Source organism: Stomoxys calcitrans, chromosome 1 (genome assembly GCF_963082655.1).
Source record: "Stomoxys calcitrans chromosome 1, idStoCalc2.1, whole genome shotgun sequence".
NCBI lineage: Eukaryota > Metazoa > Arthropoda > Insecta > Diptera > Muscidae > Stomoxys > Stomoxys calcitrans.
Genome location: NC_081552.1, coordinates 67,710,483 through 67,724,916, shown reverse-complemented (window position 1 = coordinate 67,724,916; position 14,434 = coordinate 67,710,483). Strand labels below are relative to the sequence as shown.

Genomic DNA, 14,434 nt, shown 5'->3' with positions numbered 1-14,434 from the left:
TATTACTTCTTTCGTTTAAATTTGGAACACTGAGCAGGTTATACCCCACGGGCTCCGTGTCGAATTTGGTCCACCTCGGACCCTATTCGACAAGTTGAAATGGGTTTATAAATTATGCATTTTTGTTTGGCTAATATATACAACCGATACCCACCATTATCCAAAGTTCACCCCTCAACTTAATGCTTTTTTACTTGTAAATTAATTTTTATACCCTCCACCATAAGTTGGGGGGTATACTAATTTCATCATTCTGATTGTAACTACTCAAAATATTCGTCTGAGATCCCATAAAGTATATATATTCTTGATCGTCGTGAAATTTTATGTCGATCTAGCCATGTCCGTCCGTCTGTCCGTCCGTCCGTCTGTCTGTCGAAAGCACGCTAACTTCCGAAGGAGTAAAGCTAGCCGCTTGAAATTTTGCACAAATACTTCTTATTAGTGTAGGTCGGTTGGTATTGTAAATGGGCCATATCGGTCCATGTTTTGATATAGCTGCCATATAAACCGATCTAGGGTCTTGACTTCTTGAGCCTCTAGAGTGCGCAATTCTTATCCGATTGGAATGAAATTTTGCACGACGTGTTTTGTTATGATATCCAACAACTGTGCCAAGTATGATTCAAATCGGTTCATAACCTGATATAGCTGCCATATAAACCGATCTTGGGTCTTGACTTCTTGAGCCTCTAGAGTGCGCAATTCTTATCCGATTGGGATGAAATTATGCACGACGTGTTTTGTTATGATATCCAACAACTGTGCCAAATATGGTTCAAATCGGTTTATAACCTGATATAGCTGCCATATAAACCGATCTTGGGTCTTGACTTCTTGAGCCTCTAGAGGGCGCAATTCTTATCCAATTTGAATGAATTTTGGCACGTAGTATTTTGTTATGATATCTAACAACTGTGCCAAATATGGTTCAAATCGGTTTATAACCTGATATAGCTGTCATATAAACAGATCTGGGGACTTGACTTCTTGAGCTTCTAGAGGGCTCAATTTCTATCCGATTTGGCTGAAATTTCGCAAGATGTTTTTTATTGTTACTTTCAACAACTATGTCAAATAAAGTACAAGTCGGTTCATAACCTGATATAGCTGCCATATAAACCGATCTGGGATATTGACTACTTGAGCCTCTAGATGTCGCAATTATTATCCGATTTGCCTGAAATTTTGTACGACGGATTCTCTCATGGCCATTAACATATGTGTTTATTATGGTCTGAATTGGTCTATAGGCCGATACAGCTCCCATATAAATCGATTTCTCTCTTTTACTTCTTGAGCCCACAAAGGGCGCAATTCTTATTCGAATTGGCTGACATTTTACACAGGTCTCCAACATATAATTTAATTGTGGTCCAAACCGGACCATATCTTGATATCGCTCTAATAGCAGAGCAAATCTTTTCTTATATCCTTTTTTTTGCCTAAGAAGAGATGCCGGGAAAAGAACTCGACAAATGCGATCCATGGTGGAGGGTATATAAGATTCGGCCCGGCCGAACTTAGCACGCTTTTACTTGTTTTCTCTGGATTTTTTTTTGAAAATTTATTTTTTATAGAAATTTTGGTTAAAACTGTATTTCTTATTTTCATTTCATTGTCCTTCCTTTTAAAGGATCTTCACCCTTACAAACTTCCTTGGATGAGAATACAGAAGTGGAAAATTTAGCCGGCCATCATTTGTATGTTACTGATAAGGATAGTAGTAGAAAAACTCTGCAGAAAGCAGCCTCTTTTGTAAGTTTTCAATAACTGCAACAGCCTTACCAAGTTCATTTGCAACATGTGATTTTGTTATTTTTCCTTTACCTAGGGTTCCAGAGCTCGACCGCCCCGCCTTTTATCTTCCGCTTCCACAGACGAGTCTTCAGAGCTCAATATCACCGGCAAACAGCCCAAACAACGTTGGTCCGGTCTATTTGGAGTGAAAAATCCCCAACAAAGTCAACTGTGTGAGCTATTGAATAACTATTCCAAAAATGGTGTACCCCAAAAGACTCCCGCCACTTTGAACTTTAATCATCACGATATGGACAATGCCATAGAGTATTTGGATAGCATGCACAAATCATGGATGGACATTGTGGAGTGCGGCTCCATGAATGAAAGTGAGATGAGAGTACAGACTGCCATATGGGAATTGGTGACAACGGAAGTGGACTACATCCATTGTTTGCAGACGGTAACGGATGTAAGTGTCAGCATTAAAAAAAAATATTTCCCTTAAAGTTAATTTTGTTTTTTGGATTTCAGCTTTTCTTAGCCTGTTTGGAGTCCGTCCAAGAGGAGGGCCTTCTCAAAGAAGTCGATCAGCATCGCTTGTTTGCCAACATACGCGACATCTGCGAAGCTAATTTGAAATTTTGGACTCTGTATCTGTATCCTATGGTGGCGCGCAGCATTCAGACGCGTGAACCATTACGCATTTCCTTCTTCCAACAGGGCTTTTTAGCCTTTGCTAATATTTTTGCTCCCTATAAGAAATATTGTGCAGAACAAAGTACCTGCCAATTCTATTGCAAGGAATTGAATCGTACAAACTCCCTATTCACTTCATATTTGGCATGGTGTGAAGCCCAAAAGATGTGCAATCGCTTGCGATTGGCTGATATTTTGGTGCGACCAATGCAACGTCTGACAAAGTACAGTCTACTGCTGGCGGCTATTAAGAAACAAATGACGGACATCGATGAAATCGAGTCTGTGGAAACGATGGTAAGACATTTTAAGTTTTAGCTTGTTTTTCGATATATAAGGTGGTTCAAGAAAGTCACAATTAAACAAAAAAAAAAAAATTTTGTAGTTTTTTAATAATATGACAACTATCATACAATCATTTGCTTGAAGGTTTGCATTCATGCCACAGAAGGATGTAGAAAAAGAGTTTGGCTTTTTACCATTGATGTTAAAACAAAGATATGGGGGTTAAAACAAAGATATGGGCTGGAAGCAAAGCAATTCACCCCCAGTGGCATAATTGCCACTGGACAAAGTACTATAGGTGTATCACCAGCACTGCATCATTGGGATCGAACTGATACTATGCTTATTTAGGAGATCGATTCAAAAATTTTCCCACAAACAGCGAGGATACTCCTATCATATCAATAAATGATATCCTCCGTTTTGAAGGATAAAGTTCTTAAACATCAAAATATTCTTCTTATTCATAGAATATATTAGGTTTCCAGCTCAATAAGTTGATTCCTTCGATGGTAATGTATATCAACGATTCAAGTTTAAGCTAAATGATGTTCTCGCCACCCAGGCGTTCAGCGCAGTAGGCGGACATGCGCTACGGTGACCTCCATATTAACGTAGAATTTTTTTTAACCTACAACAAAGTTTAAAAAAACATATATATTTTTACCACAAAAAAAAGGAACAAATAACACCTCCTCTGAAGGCAGCTTAAAAAAATTGTTTGGATAAAAGTTTACAATGATCTTTTACCTTAAGAATCTTGGCATCCTAGTATAGATTTTCAACGTTTATCATCTGGTGCAGGCACTTGGTGGTCCTTAGTGCCTCGTCTTGGGAGGTCTCTGGGTTTCTTCGTATCTTTTCGCTCCCTACTGCAGGCCACACTGGAGCTGCGTAATTCTTTACCGGTCGGTTAATCGCCTTGTATGTTGTTAGCTTATTAACTCCTGACACTCGATTCCCTTATCCGATTTTGATCAAATTTCATATATTCATTATTTAGGACATTTATATTAACGCAGTGCATATGCAAATTTGCCAATGAACGTTCCATTAAGGAACTAGGGCAAACTTCTCATATATCAATGAGTGCTGCCCGAGTCAAGTTTAAGCTCAATGATAAAGACCACCTTTTTATAGCCGAGTCCGAACGGCGTGCCGCAGTGCGACATCTCTTTAGGGAGAAGTTTTTACATGGCATAGTACATCCCAAATGTTGCCAGTATTAGGACTGGATAACCGCCGCTGAAAGTATGTTAGAACCCACGCATTCAGCGTCGTAGACGCCATATTAACGTATTTTTTTTTTTTTTTTTTATACCAACAACAAAATTAAAAAACAAAATATTTCTTATTCCCTAAGCCACTATGGTTTTACAAAAACAAATAAAACCGTGCTAAGTTCGGCCGAGCCGAACCTTGGGAACCCACCATCATGGAATCTACTAATAATTTACAATAATTAACTTTATTGAAGGGCACATGTGCACACCAAATTTCTGCAAACGACGCCGAGTTTCTGCCAAACCACACCAAATTTCTTCCCAACCAATAGGGAGATCGGTTTCTAGGCAGTGATATCAGACCAATGATTTTGAAAGTCATAACAGAGCACAGCGTGCACATTTCAGCTAAATCGGACAACAATCGCATCTTCCAAGGGATCAAAATGTAAAATCGGGAGATCGGTACATATGGGAGCTATATCAAGTTTTAGACCGATTTGGATCGTACTTTGCTTGGTTGTTGGAAGTAACAAAACACGATGTGCAAAATTTCAGCTATTTTTCAGGGGACTTCCAGAGACTCAAGATCTAAAACAAGAGAATCGGTTTATATGGGAGCTTAAATCGAAATCTGAAGTGGATATCGTGATTCGTTCGATCGCTATTGTGATTTCAGCAGACGGACGGACATGTCTCGATCGAATGAAAGACAAGTGTTACAAACTGAATGACTAGATTTGTATGCCCCCATTCAATGGTGGTGGGTAGGGTGTACACTCGGTTAATCGATTATTCGTGATTAAATAATCGAACAATTGGAAAATAAATATTTTAAAATAAACAAATAATAATCGAATAATTTAGAAGGTTAATCAATTAACCGTTCTAATGTTAAAAAAGCTTCAAAACATATTGTTTCATTTATCTACATTTTTCGATCATTTAGGACTAACATAGGCAAAGTTTCATTCGATTTGTATGAGATCTTTTTGCTTTACTTCAAAAATGAGGATCAAATATACTGGATCCATTTTCCCCACTTACAAATCAAATCGACATACAAATATGACAAATATGGCATGGGATAACTACAGGCTGGAACTTTCATCTATCTATCAGTGGTATCGAGTGAAGAGTCTCAGTGACTCTCCAGACCAGGCGCCACCGGCTCTTGTTAAACTACCGAGTGCCTATGATGCTCGATCCAACAAGGAGAGATATTGGCGCCTTCACATAACAAATGTCCATCATGTTTCCGCGCCCATCGGTCGTATAGACCGGAACGAACTTGCAAATGTCATCCGTAGCGCCAAGTCATCCAAGGCGTTGAGCCCCGACGGATTCTCTATACTGATGCTGAAAAATCTGGATCAACCTGGAGTCGAGTACCTCAGAACTGTCCTCAACCTATCTTTGAATACTCTTATAGTACTCCATGTTTGGATGATGGGCAGAGTGATCCCGCTATTGAAGCCTGGAAAAGACCCGAGTAAGGTGGAGTCGTACAAACCGATCTCCCTACTCTCATCAGTAGCCAAGACCCTTGGCTTCCATTTTGCCGAGCATCAGCATGGATTTGGAAGACAGCATAGCACAACATCTGCTCTGCACGCCATCACGGCATACATTTGCCGTGACTTCAATCAGCCCAGGCCATATGATAGGACGGTCCTCGTGGCACTCGACCTATCGAAGTCATTCGACACGGTCAGCCATGCCAAACTATTTCAGGACATATCCAATACGTCCCTCAAGCCAAGCATGAAACGCTGGGTCGCGATTTATCGGTGTGGTCGCCAGTCATTTGTGGATTTTAGGGATAAGAAATCGAAACACCGTAGAGTGAAACAGAGAATTCCCCAAGGCGGGGTGATATCTCCGGCACTGTTTAACCTCTACTTATTCTCCATTCCACCCCCTCCTGACGGCATAGGGATCGTATCATATGCGGACGATTGTACGCCCCCACCCAATGGAGTCTCGTCATCTCTATGATACGCAGTGACCCTAAATTGGAAGATCGGTCTATTTGGCAGCTATATCTAAATATAGTCTGATCTGGATTATATTCTGGTCGGATCACGGGAGGAAAAATACAAGTCTCTGCTTCAAATTCTACCAAAATCGGATAATAAACAGCGTTTTTTAAGGGACTTAGGTACTATGTCGGCAGATCGGTCTATATAGCAGCTATATCTAAATATAGTCCGATCTGAACCATATTTGGGTCGGATGCCGAGAGGCTTAAAATAACTCACTGTTCCGAATTTCAGCGAAATCGGCTAATAAATACAGCTTTTATGGTTTTTAGACCCTAAATCGGCAGATCGGTCTATATGGTAGCTATATCTAAATATAGTCCAATCTGGACCATATTTGAGTCAGATGTTGGGAGGCTTAAAACAATTCACTGTTTCAAATTTTAGCGAAATCGGATAATAATTGCATGTTATTCGATCTGATTCATATTTGAGTCGGATGCCGGGAGGCTTAAAATAACTCACTATTCCAAATTTCAGCGAAATCGAGTAATAAATGCAGCTTTTATGGGTTTCAGACCTTTAATCGGCAGAACCATACTTGAGTCGAATGTCGGGAGGCTTAAAACCACTCACTGATACAAATTTCAACGAAATCGAGTAATAAATGCAGCTTTTATGGGTTTCAGACCCTTAATAAGCAGATCGGCCTTTATGGCAGCAATATCCAAATATGGTCGGATTTGGCCAGTTCAAGAATTGAACCTGCGTGCAGCAAAAATATGTATGTGTGCCAAATTTCAGCTTAATATCTCAATCTTTGAAGGTGATTACAACGTACGGTCAGACAGCTGACAGGCAAATGGACATCGTTAAATCGACTTAGAATTTTTCGACGATCCGAAATATATATACTTTTTAGGGTCGGAAATAGATATTTCGATGTGTTGCAAACGGAATGACTCAATGAATATACCCCCATCCTTTGGTGGTGGGTATAAAACTGGCAGCGCCTAATACAAAATCATAGGATATTTTTTAGTAGTTGCACTGCCTCACTGTCTGGAGGCCACCGTGGCGCAGAGGTTAGCATGTGCGCCTATGACGCCGAGCGCCTGGGTTCAAATCCCGATGCGAACATTCCCTTACTAATACTTGCTAGATTTGTGAGGTGTCCTGCTATATTAAAATTTCTCTATCTCTGGGCCGTTTGGATCGTCCTGTAGTGCACCGACGTTTGACAGTGAAACAAAACATGAAATGTGCGTGAGCTGTGTAAACCAATGTTGCCAAAAAGATAATAGCTAAAAACTCACCCTTTATAATGGTTAAAGCCATGACCGCAGAGATCCTAGGCTTAACACTATTTTTTTATATGGAATTTCACTGTGAAAACCGAACTCAATACCCAGCTTAAGGTATATCTCTGATATAAAATGTCTATCAATGAATTCATTTCTTTCCAGCTACATACCACCGATCTTTTTGTATTTAGTGTTAATAATCACTTAACCACAAGACAAGAAAATGAACGCTTAAAAGGAGTTATGGCTCGCATAGAATCATATGACGTGGTGGTGAGTTTTTAAACTTCTTTCTGCACCTTTTAGCCACTTTAAGTCCAATTATCTTTCTTTTCTCCCCCCTAGGACACCAACAATGAAAACCTAGAAAAGATGATCAAACAATACAGTCAAATGTTTGATCTTTGTGGTCCCATGAAAGGCTGTGCCTCTCAACATGTTCGTCATCTCTTCATGGAGGGCGATCACAAATACAAAGACAATCTCGGCAAAGCCGATGTGCATTGTTTCTTGCTCACCGACATGTTATTGGTGTGCAAGTCCATAGCCAAGAAAGGTCTGGGCACTTTGAAAGTGATACGGCAACCCTATCTCACCGACAGGCTCGTTGTGAAACATTCCAATAATATTCTAAGCTGTGTTTACTTAAATGAATTCCAAGTAGCTGTTAATGCCTTCACCCTCCACTGTTCCGAGGCAAAGAATTGGTATGAGGCGTTGAAAAGGGCCAAAATGATTTATACACGCCTCAAACAAACCAGCAACAGTTCGATGGCCATGAATTGGGATACTATGCGTTATGGTGGTAGTATGATCAGTGCGGGCACTGTCGACTCTTTGGGAGTTAAGAAATCTCCCTTAAATTCATCCATATGTAGTCATGTGACAAGTGCTAATAATAGTCACAGTGGTTCGGTGGAATGGAATGAATCGCGAAATATATCCGTGGAGTTTGATAAGACCAATTCATTGTCCAGTGATGAAGGTTGTACTTATTTGGGTAAGTATTGGACAAAGAGAAAAATTATTGAGAGATAAAATTGATTGTTTTCTGTTGTTATTGCAGGTGCTCATGGTTTCCCTTTGAAAGGTAAACCCTTAACCACCATTAGTCCACAGAAAATGAAAGTTAATACCAGTTCCTCTAATACATTGACGGTGCAGCCCATCAACCATTTGGGCCAAAGTTTACCCAATTTAAATTTACATCACAGTCACACGTAAGTTTAAACCTAAAATTAGTTGGTAAACTCTAGAGAATTAGAATTTAGTATTCATTTAGCATAGTAGCTAAAAGAAAATTAGCTTTTGTAAATGTCTAGTTTATATTCAGAAGCATTTCATTATCTTTCATTGTGTCATTTGGGCTAAAATCAGATAGAGCCACATTATGCAGCAGGCCTATCACCGTTATCATCAGTCCTATTTACCATCGCAATAATTATCTAAACAGGACAATTGTTTATTTGCAGGTTATACAGTATTTTATATGTAATGAAACTTTAGAAACACTGAGAGCATTTTTAGACAGCAGCGTTTTTTTAACAATTCAATAACCCTTCAAAATTTATCATAGATAAAATAAAATATTAATATTTAGTACTTTGTACTAAAAAAGAACATGTGTCTGAAATCAAAATCGATTTCTCGGTTTTCACCAACAAAGTTTTGTGACTAGTGCCCCATATGTCAGCACTCGTCTCACAATGGTCGTGTACATACAGAAAATCAACTTTGAGTTAACTCCCCACTTCCTACCAAACATTATCCTGCAGGAGTTGAAGACGCACAGCCCTTTTCGCCATCATTCCTCAGTGTTCCATTTCCAGGACAGCTTCGAAATGAGGACTATTCCTCAAAGGTTAGTTTGGAGACTATTTCTCGTAGCCCATCTAAATAGTATCTTCAGGGACCTTTCCATGAACATTCACATCGTCTACAGAAACCTGCACACGACTTCGTCCGCATATGCGATTATGACGAGGTTCCCGAGAATCCGCTAGAGCAACCCTCCTTGAGGCGTACTCACTCGTCTTCTGACCACACTATCTCTCCAGTGCGCGTTGATAATCCTGCCGCATAGCATATTGTTTAGTTCGGGTGGTTTCCACGAACCCAAATGCTTGCCATTTCTGAGTTAGTAAATTTTGAATCGAGTAAATTTTAATGCACGGAAGTCTCAGTGCTGTTTGTTGTCACACAAACGATACGCTCACCCATTACAAACATCTCTGTCTATCAATGGTATAAATGGCGAGCAATCAGAAGCACTGATGTTCTGGGCATGAAGATGCAATTTGATGACCGTTGGACTGAACATGTATTCGAAGTCTCATTCTAGTACTTATGATTTCTTAAACGGCGTAGAATTACTTCACTCCTTCTGATCTTCTTAACATCTATATCACTTTCATAAGGCTGAAAATGGAGTAGAACTTACATGTACGGGCTGGAGCTTCAAAAACATCCGTGTGCAGAGGAGAGCGATGGCGTTGATTAGATACCTGCCTCCCTTAAACATCATCGTAATGTGGTGGCCTGGCGCTGTTCTGTCGGTACTTTCATGGTGGGTGTTCATCTAATATTCGTCTTCATATTCCTGATGTAAGGATGATTGTCAGAAATACTAGACTTTCCAGGAACTTACAACCGTTTGAAATTGTTTGGCCAACGGATCGGGCAATGCATTACGGAGAAAATTCTTATTTCGCCCGAACCGTTCGTATATAGAATCGACTTCCGGCTAATTTTTATCCCACCCACTATGACATCCAGAGATTTAAGACAAATGTCATTAAACACTACATCCACACTACAGACACTAAGCCCATGGAAGAGGTTTACCGCTTTACTGTCATTGGCTAGAACAGATGTCTTAGTCATTGTGTCGGTCATGACAAGTCACTGTCGGAAAACAGGTTGACATACTGCAGGTTGCCAGCAACGAATTTTGCAGAAGCTGTGAGAACATTGAAGAAGAAGAGACTATAGAACACCTTCTGTGTATGTGTCCCGCACTCTCATTTCTTTGAGAACCTGTCTAATTTAGCGCATGTGAACATTTACAATTAATTGGGCTTCTTAAAGCGATCTGGATGGTTGCACGGTAGGAACTAGAAGGTATCTTCCTTCTTCTGTTCCTCTGATATCACAATGGACGAAAACGTCTAAGTGAGTCTAATGGCAGACTGCCACTTAAACCTAAGCCCATGGCAACCGGTTGTACGAACCGAATTGACCCGGTAGAATCTTCATCGGCAAAAGCTGTCGCCTCAGTGTACGTGTTCGTCCTTTTTTCATGGGAGAGGCACATTCCGGAGTGCCTTCTACGCACGTTTCTGGTCCGTGCCGGGATTGAAAAGAAACCCAGACCCTGGTTCTGTTCAGTTTGCCGGAACCGCCTCCATCATCGGTCGGTGTCAGTGAGGTGTAACTGGTGCATGGAGTGGATACACTTCCAATCTTGCCCTGGCCTTACGTCACTACGGGAGTATAATCACACTAAATATGTTGCAAGGTGCTGTGCAGGAGTGGGTAACAAGCGTTGTCGTCGTCGCCTTCTGCGTCGTCGTCGTCAGACTATGTGACGCCCCCGACCTCTCCCGTGCGGCAATATACGCAACAGCAGCATCCCAGTCCCAATATTGCCAAGCCAGTGCCGGAAAGTATATCATTTTTGCAATTGAATTGCAACGGTCTCCGAGGCGAGATAGGCGAAATTGTGGATTTTGTGGAGTTACATAGATCCAGGAAACAAAGCTGACCAACTCCACGTGCATTATAGACCCATCTCGCTTGTACCTGGCACTAGTAACCCCTACATGGAGTGCAAGGGGATTGCAGTCAGGTCCGGTACTGCCGAATTACAGCTATACAACGTGTACATACCGCCGGTTGGTAGCTGTGTCCCGATTAAAGGCCAGGCTTACAAGCCCGACATATGTGGGCTACTATCTGACCATAATCGTCTGGTTCGAGGAGACTTTAATGCGTATCACATTTCATGGCATTCTCACCAAAGTAAAGACCAGGGGCAAAGCTTTGGCAGAGCAGATTGAAGGCTTCACGTTTTGCACGGTGAATGAGGATACCCCCACTAAGATAACGAGGAGGTGTAGCAGCTCGCCATTGCATCCCCTGATCACCTGAGTGACGTATCCTGGCAAGCCGTCATTTATTTGGTATCAGACCACCTCCCCATAATTCTCACCATCGACCGACCACCTGACTTCATAACCTCTGAGCACCGGACGTTTATCAATCTGAAGAAGGCCGATTGAGCTGGCTTCAAAGAGTACACCAATCGCCGCTTCAGTGAACTGGCGCCCCCCTCGAATATGCTAGTTGCCGAGAGAAAATTCCGAGACATCACTAAAGCAGCAGCCGCTTATTTTATACCGGCCGTTCAAATACCCAATTTCCTGGCGCAGGCAGTGGTACTCGCAGACGAGCGTGATGGAATTCGTTGTACTGACACCAGAATCAGCGAGCAGAATCTGGAAATAAACATAAGCGGAATTTGTGGTTAGAACACTTGGAGCAATGATACTTAGGTACCGGTTAGGCAAGCTGTGGTCCAGTGTGAAGTCACTCTCGACGTGACGGGATGACAAGATCTCAGTCACTTTTGGAGACGTAACCGTGACTCATCCGAAGAGATGCGCCAGGTTCTTCAACGGTCAATTTATTGTGCATACTGAGAGTAAGAGGGCAAGGAGGAGAGCCATTCACCGTATCCTCTGAGCCGATGGAAAGCCATCACATTTTACCATAGGCGAAGTTACGAATGTCATTCGTGGTGCCAAATCATCCAAGGTTTTGAGACCCGACGGTTTCTTTACACTGATGCTAAAGGTTCTGGATCTACCGGGAGTTAAGAACCTTACTACTCTCCTCAACCTGCCTTTGAACACTGTAATAGTACCCCATGTCTGGAAAATGGGCAGAGTTATCCCGCTACTGAAGCCTGGAAAGGACCCGAGTTTGGGGGAATCCTACAGACTGATCTCCCTTCTTTTACCAGTGTCCAAGACGCTTGAGGCATTACTTCTTCCGATTACTTCTAGATTTCGAAGAATGCATAGCACAACAACTGCCGTGGCTTCAATGAATCCAGGCCATGTGATAGGACGATCCTCGTGGCACTGGACTTATCGAAGGCATTTGATTCTTTCGTAAATTTTCCACATATACCTTAGCAATTCTCTTATGCGGTTTATAAGCACTTGGGTTAAGTGGGGCCTAGTCTAAGAAACGTATTTTAAATTTTTAATCTTTAGCTCAGACTACGATGCCATGATGGCGCAGCGCAATCCCCCCAAGTTTATTGACGACAACTCCCTGGTCTTTGTAGTCAATTTGGCTTCTTGTTTGCCTACTCCTAGTTTTGAGCCATTCATCGGTGATTTTTTCTTTATTGGCCATTCTCGGTCTTAGTCTCGCCGCGACGTATAAGAAAAACACTAAAATGACAACACAAATGCCTTTAAATTCAAACCAATTTTTTTAATCCTGTGTTTTAGAACTCTGGAACTCTAATCCCAAAATAATCCCAAAAAACGGTACATAAAAGCTGGTCGTGTCGAATCTATGACTTTATCTGATGTAATTATCGCCAGTATAACCCTAAGGATCGGAAACAGATTAGGGAGTCTAACATTAACCTACACATACACATTTGTTGGTTAAAGCAATGTTGTTGAGTTGTATAAAAAAAACTGCTACTATAGTAGATAAAAGAAAATAAAGACACTTCAAATGATTTGAATGAAAAGCCCTAACGATAAAGAAACCATCGAACTCACAGATGCTTGTATATCTGCGTAACAGTCATTGAGCGAGTACTTTCATTCTAAATTGTGCACTCATTCTAAATTGTCTTTATTTTCTATATTTCAAGCTTTTGCTTCTGAAAACAAAAATTCACTTAGCCTTAATGAAATACAGTTTTAAACGCATTTTTATTGGATTTAAAAATTATTTTTATTTTTTTATATATATATAAAAAAAAATCTTTTTTCTTCTTCTTTTTCGGATATTTCATCTTGCGTTGTTGTTTTCTTACAAATTTTGAATTGGCTTTTTAACCCTTTTGGTTGGCTTTTGTGGTTTGGTGTGATGTGATGTACCGACATCATACATCACTAACTACTCTCTATATATGTGCGTACGTGTATGTGTTTGTATATGTGTTCAACCAAAAATGTATCTCGAAATGGCGTCTGCCTCTCTCCATTAGTAATCTTTACCATACTTATAGTAATAATACCCTATTGGTACCGGGTGCAGCCAATACCAGCAGCACACAATCGGGTAATTTACTATTATCGCCTAGTCATCGGGGTATCTCATATCCACCACCGAGTCCAACGAGGTAAGTTTTTCTTCCTCTCCCCTCTTGAAAAAAAAAACAATCAACCCACCCTTTCTACACTACAACAGTATGACACGTTGCACAAGAGCACAATTATGAAGAGAAATTAGCAAAAGATTGGCACCACCAATGATAAGTCTGGGTTAGCATACTTTAAAGGACTTTTTAATGACCTACAGGATTCACTAATAGAAGGTTAGGTCACATGTGAAAACATAAATTGGATGGGCCCCATGAACATCATTAAGGATGTCAAATTTGTCGATTTAAAATGTCATCATATAGGAGAAAACGTAAACAAAGAATGAATGTAAAAAAGAAAACAAGTTGACATCCTCAATGCCAAGTTCTGCCAAAAATTAAAAAAAAATTATGTTGGCTAATCGCTTGGCTTAACCTTATTCAGTGAATTCTGAATGCTCAAAAAATCTATGCAAATTCTTAATATACAAATCAGACTAATAAAAATTTTTTAATACTCGTATGTTATATGAGAACAATAGGATCAAATCTACCGCAGACGGTAACAAATGTGTCGAATTAAAATTCGCTGGTCACACAATACACACATATGAAAATGGCGTTTTTATACCCTCCACCATAGGATGGGGGTATACTAATTTCGTCATTCTGTTTGTAACTACTCGAAATATTCGTCAGAGACCCCATAAAGTATATATATTCTTGATCGTCGTGACATTTTATGTCGATCTAGCCATGTCCGTCCGTCCGTCCGTCCGTCCGTCTGTCTGTCTGTCAAAAGCACGCTAACTTCCGAAGGAGTAAAGCTAGCCGCTTGAAATTTTGCACAAATACTTCTTATTAGTG

General features: G+C 40.6%; 1 protein-coding gene across 1 annotated transcript in view; it reads left to right on the top strand.

Annotated features, from left to right (window-relative positions):
• The window catches only part of LOC106093105 (serine-rich adhesin for platelets), a 742,527-nt gene that overhangs the window by 706,974 nt on the left and 21,119 nt on the right, over window positions 1-14,434 (top strand). Inside the window, exons 7-13 of the mRNA XM_059370838.1 lie at window positions 1,637-1,758; window positions 1,835-2,212; window positions 2,275-2,736; window positions 7,396-7,506; window positions 7,579-8,233; window positions 8,300-8,453; window positions 13,472-13,606. Of these exons, the coding sequence (XP_059226821.1) occupies window positions 1,637-1,758; window positions 1,835-2,212; window positions 2,275-2,736; window positions 7,396-7,506; window positions 7,579-8,233; window positions 8,300-8,453; window positions 13,472-13,606 (2,017 nt within the window). The remainder of the gene's footprint in view (window positions 1-1,636; window positions 1,759-1,834; window positions 2,213-2,274; window positions 2,737-7,395; window positions 7,507-7,578; window positions 8,234-8,299; window positions 8,454-13,471; window positions 13,607-14,434) is intronic.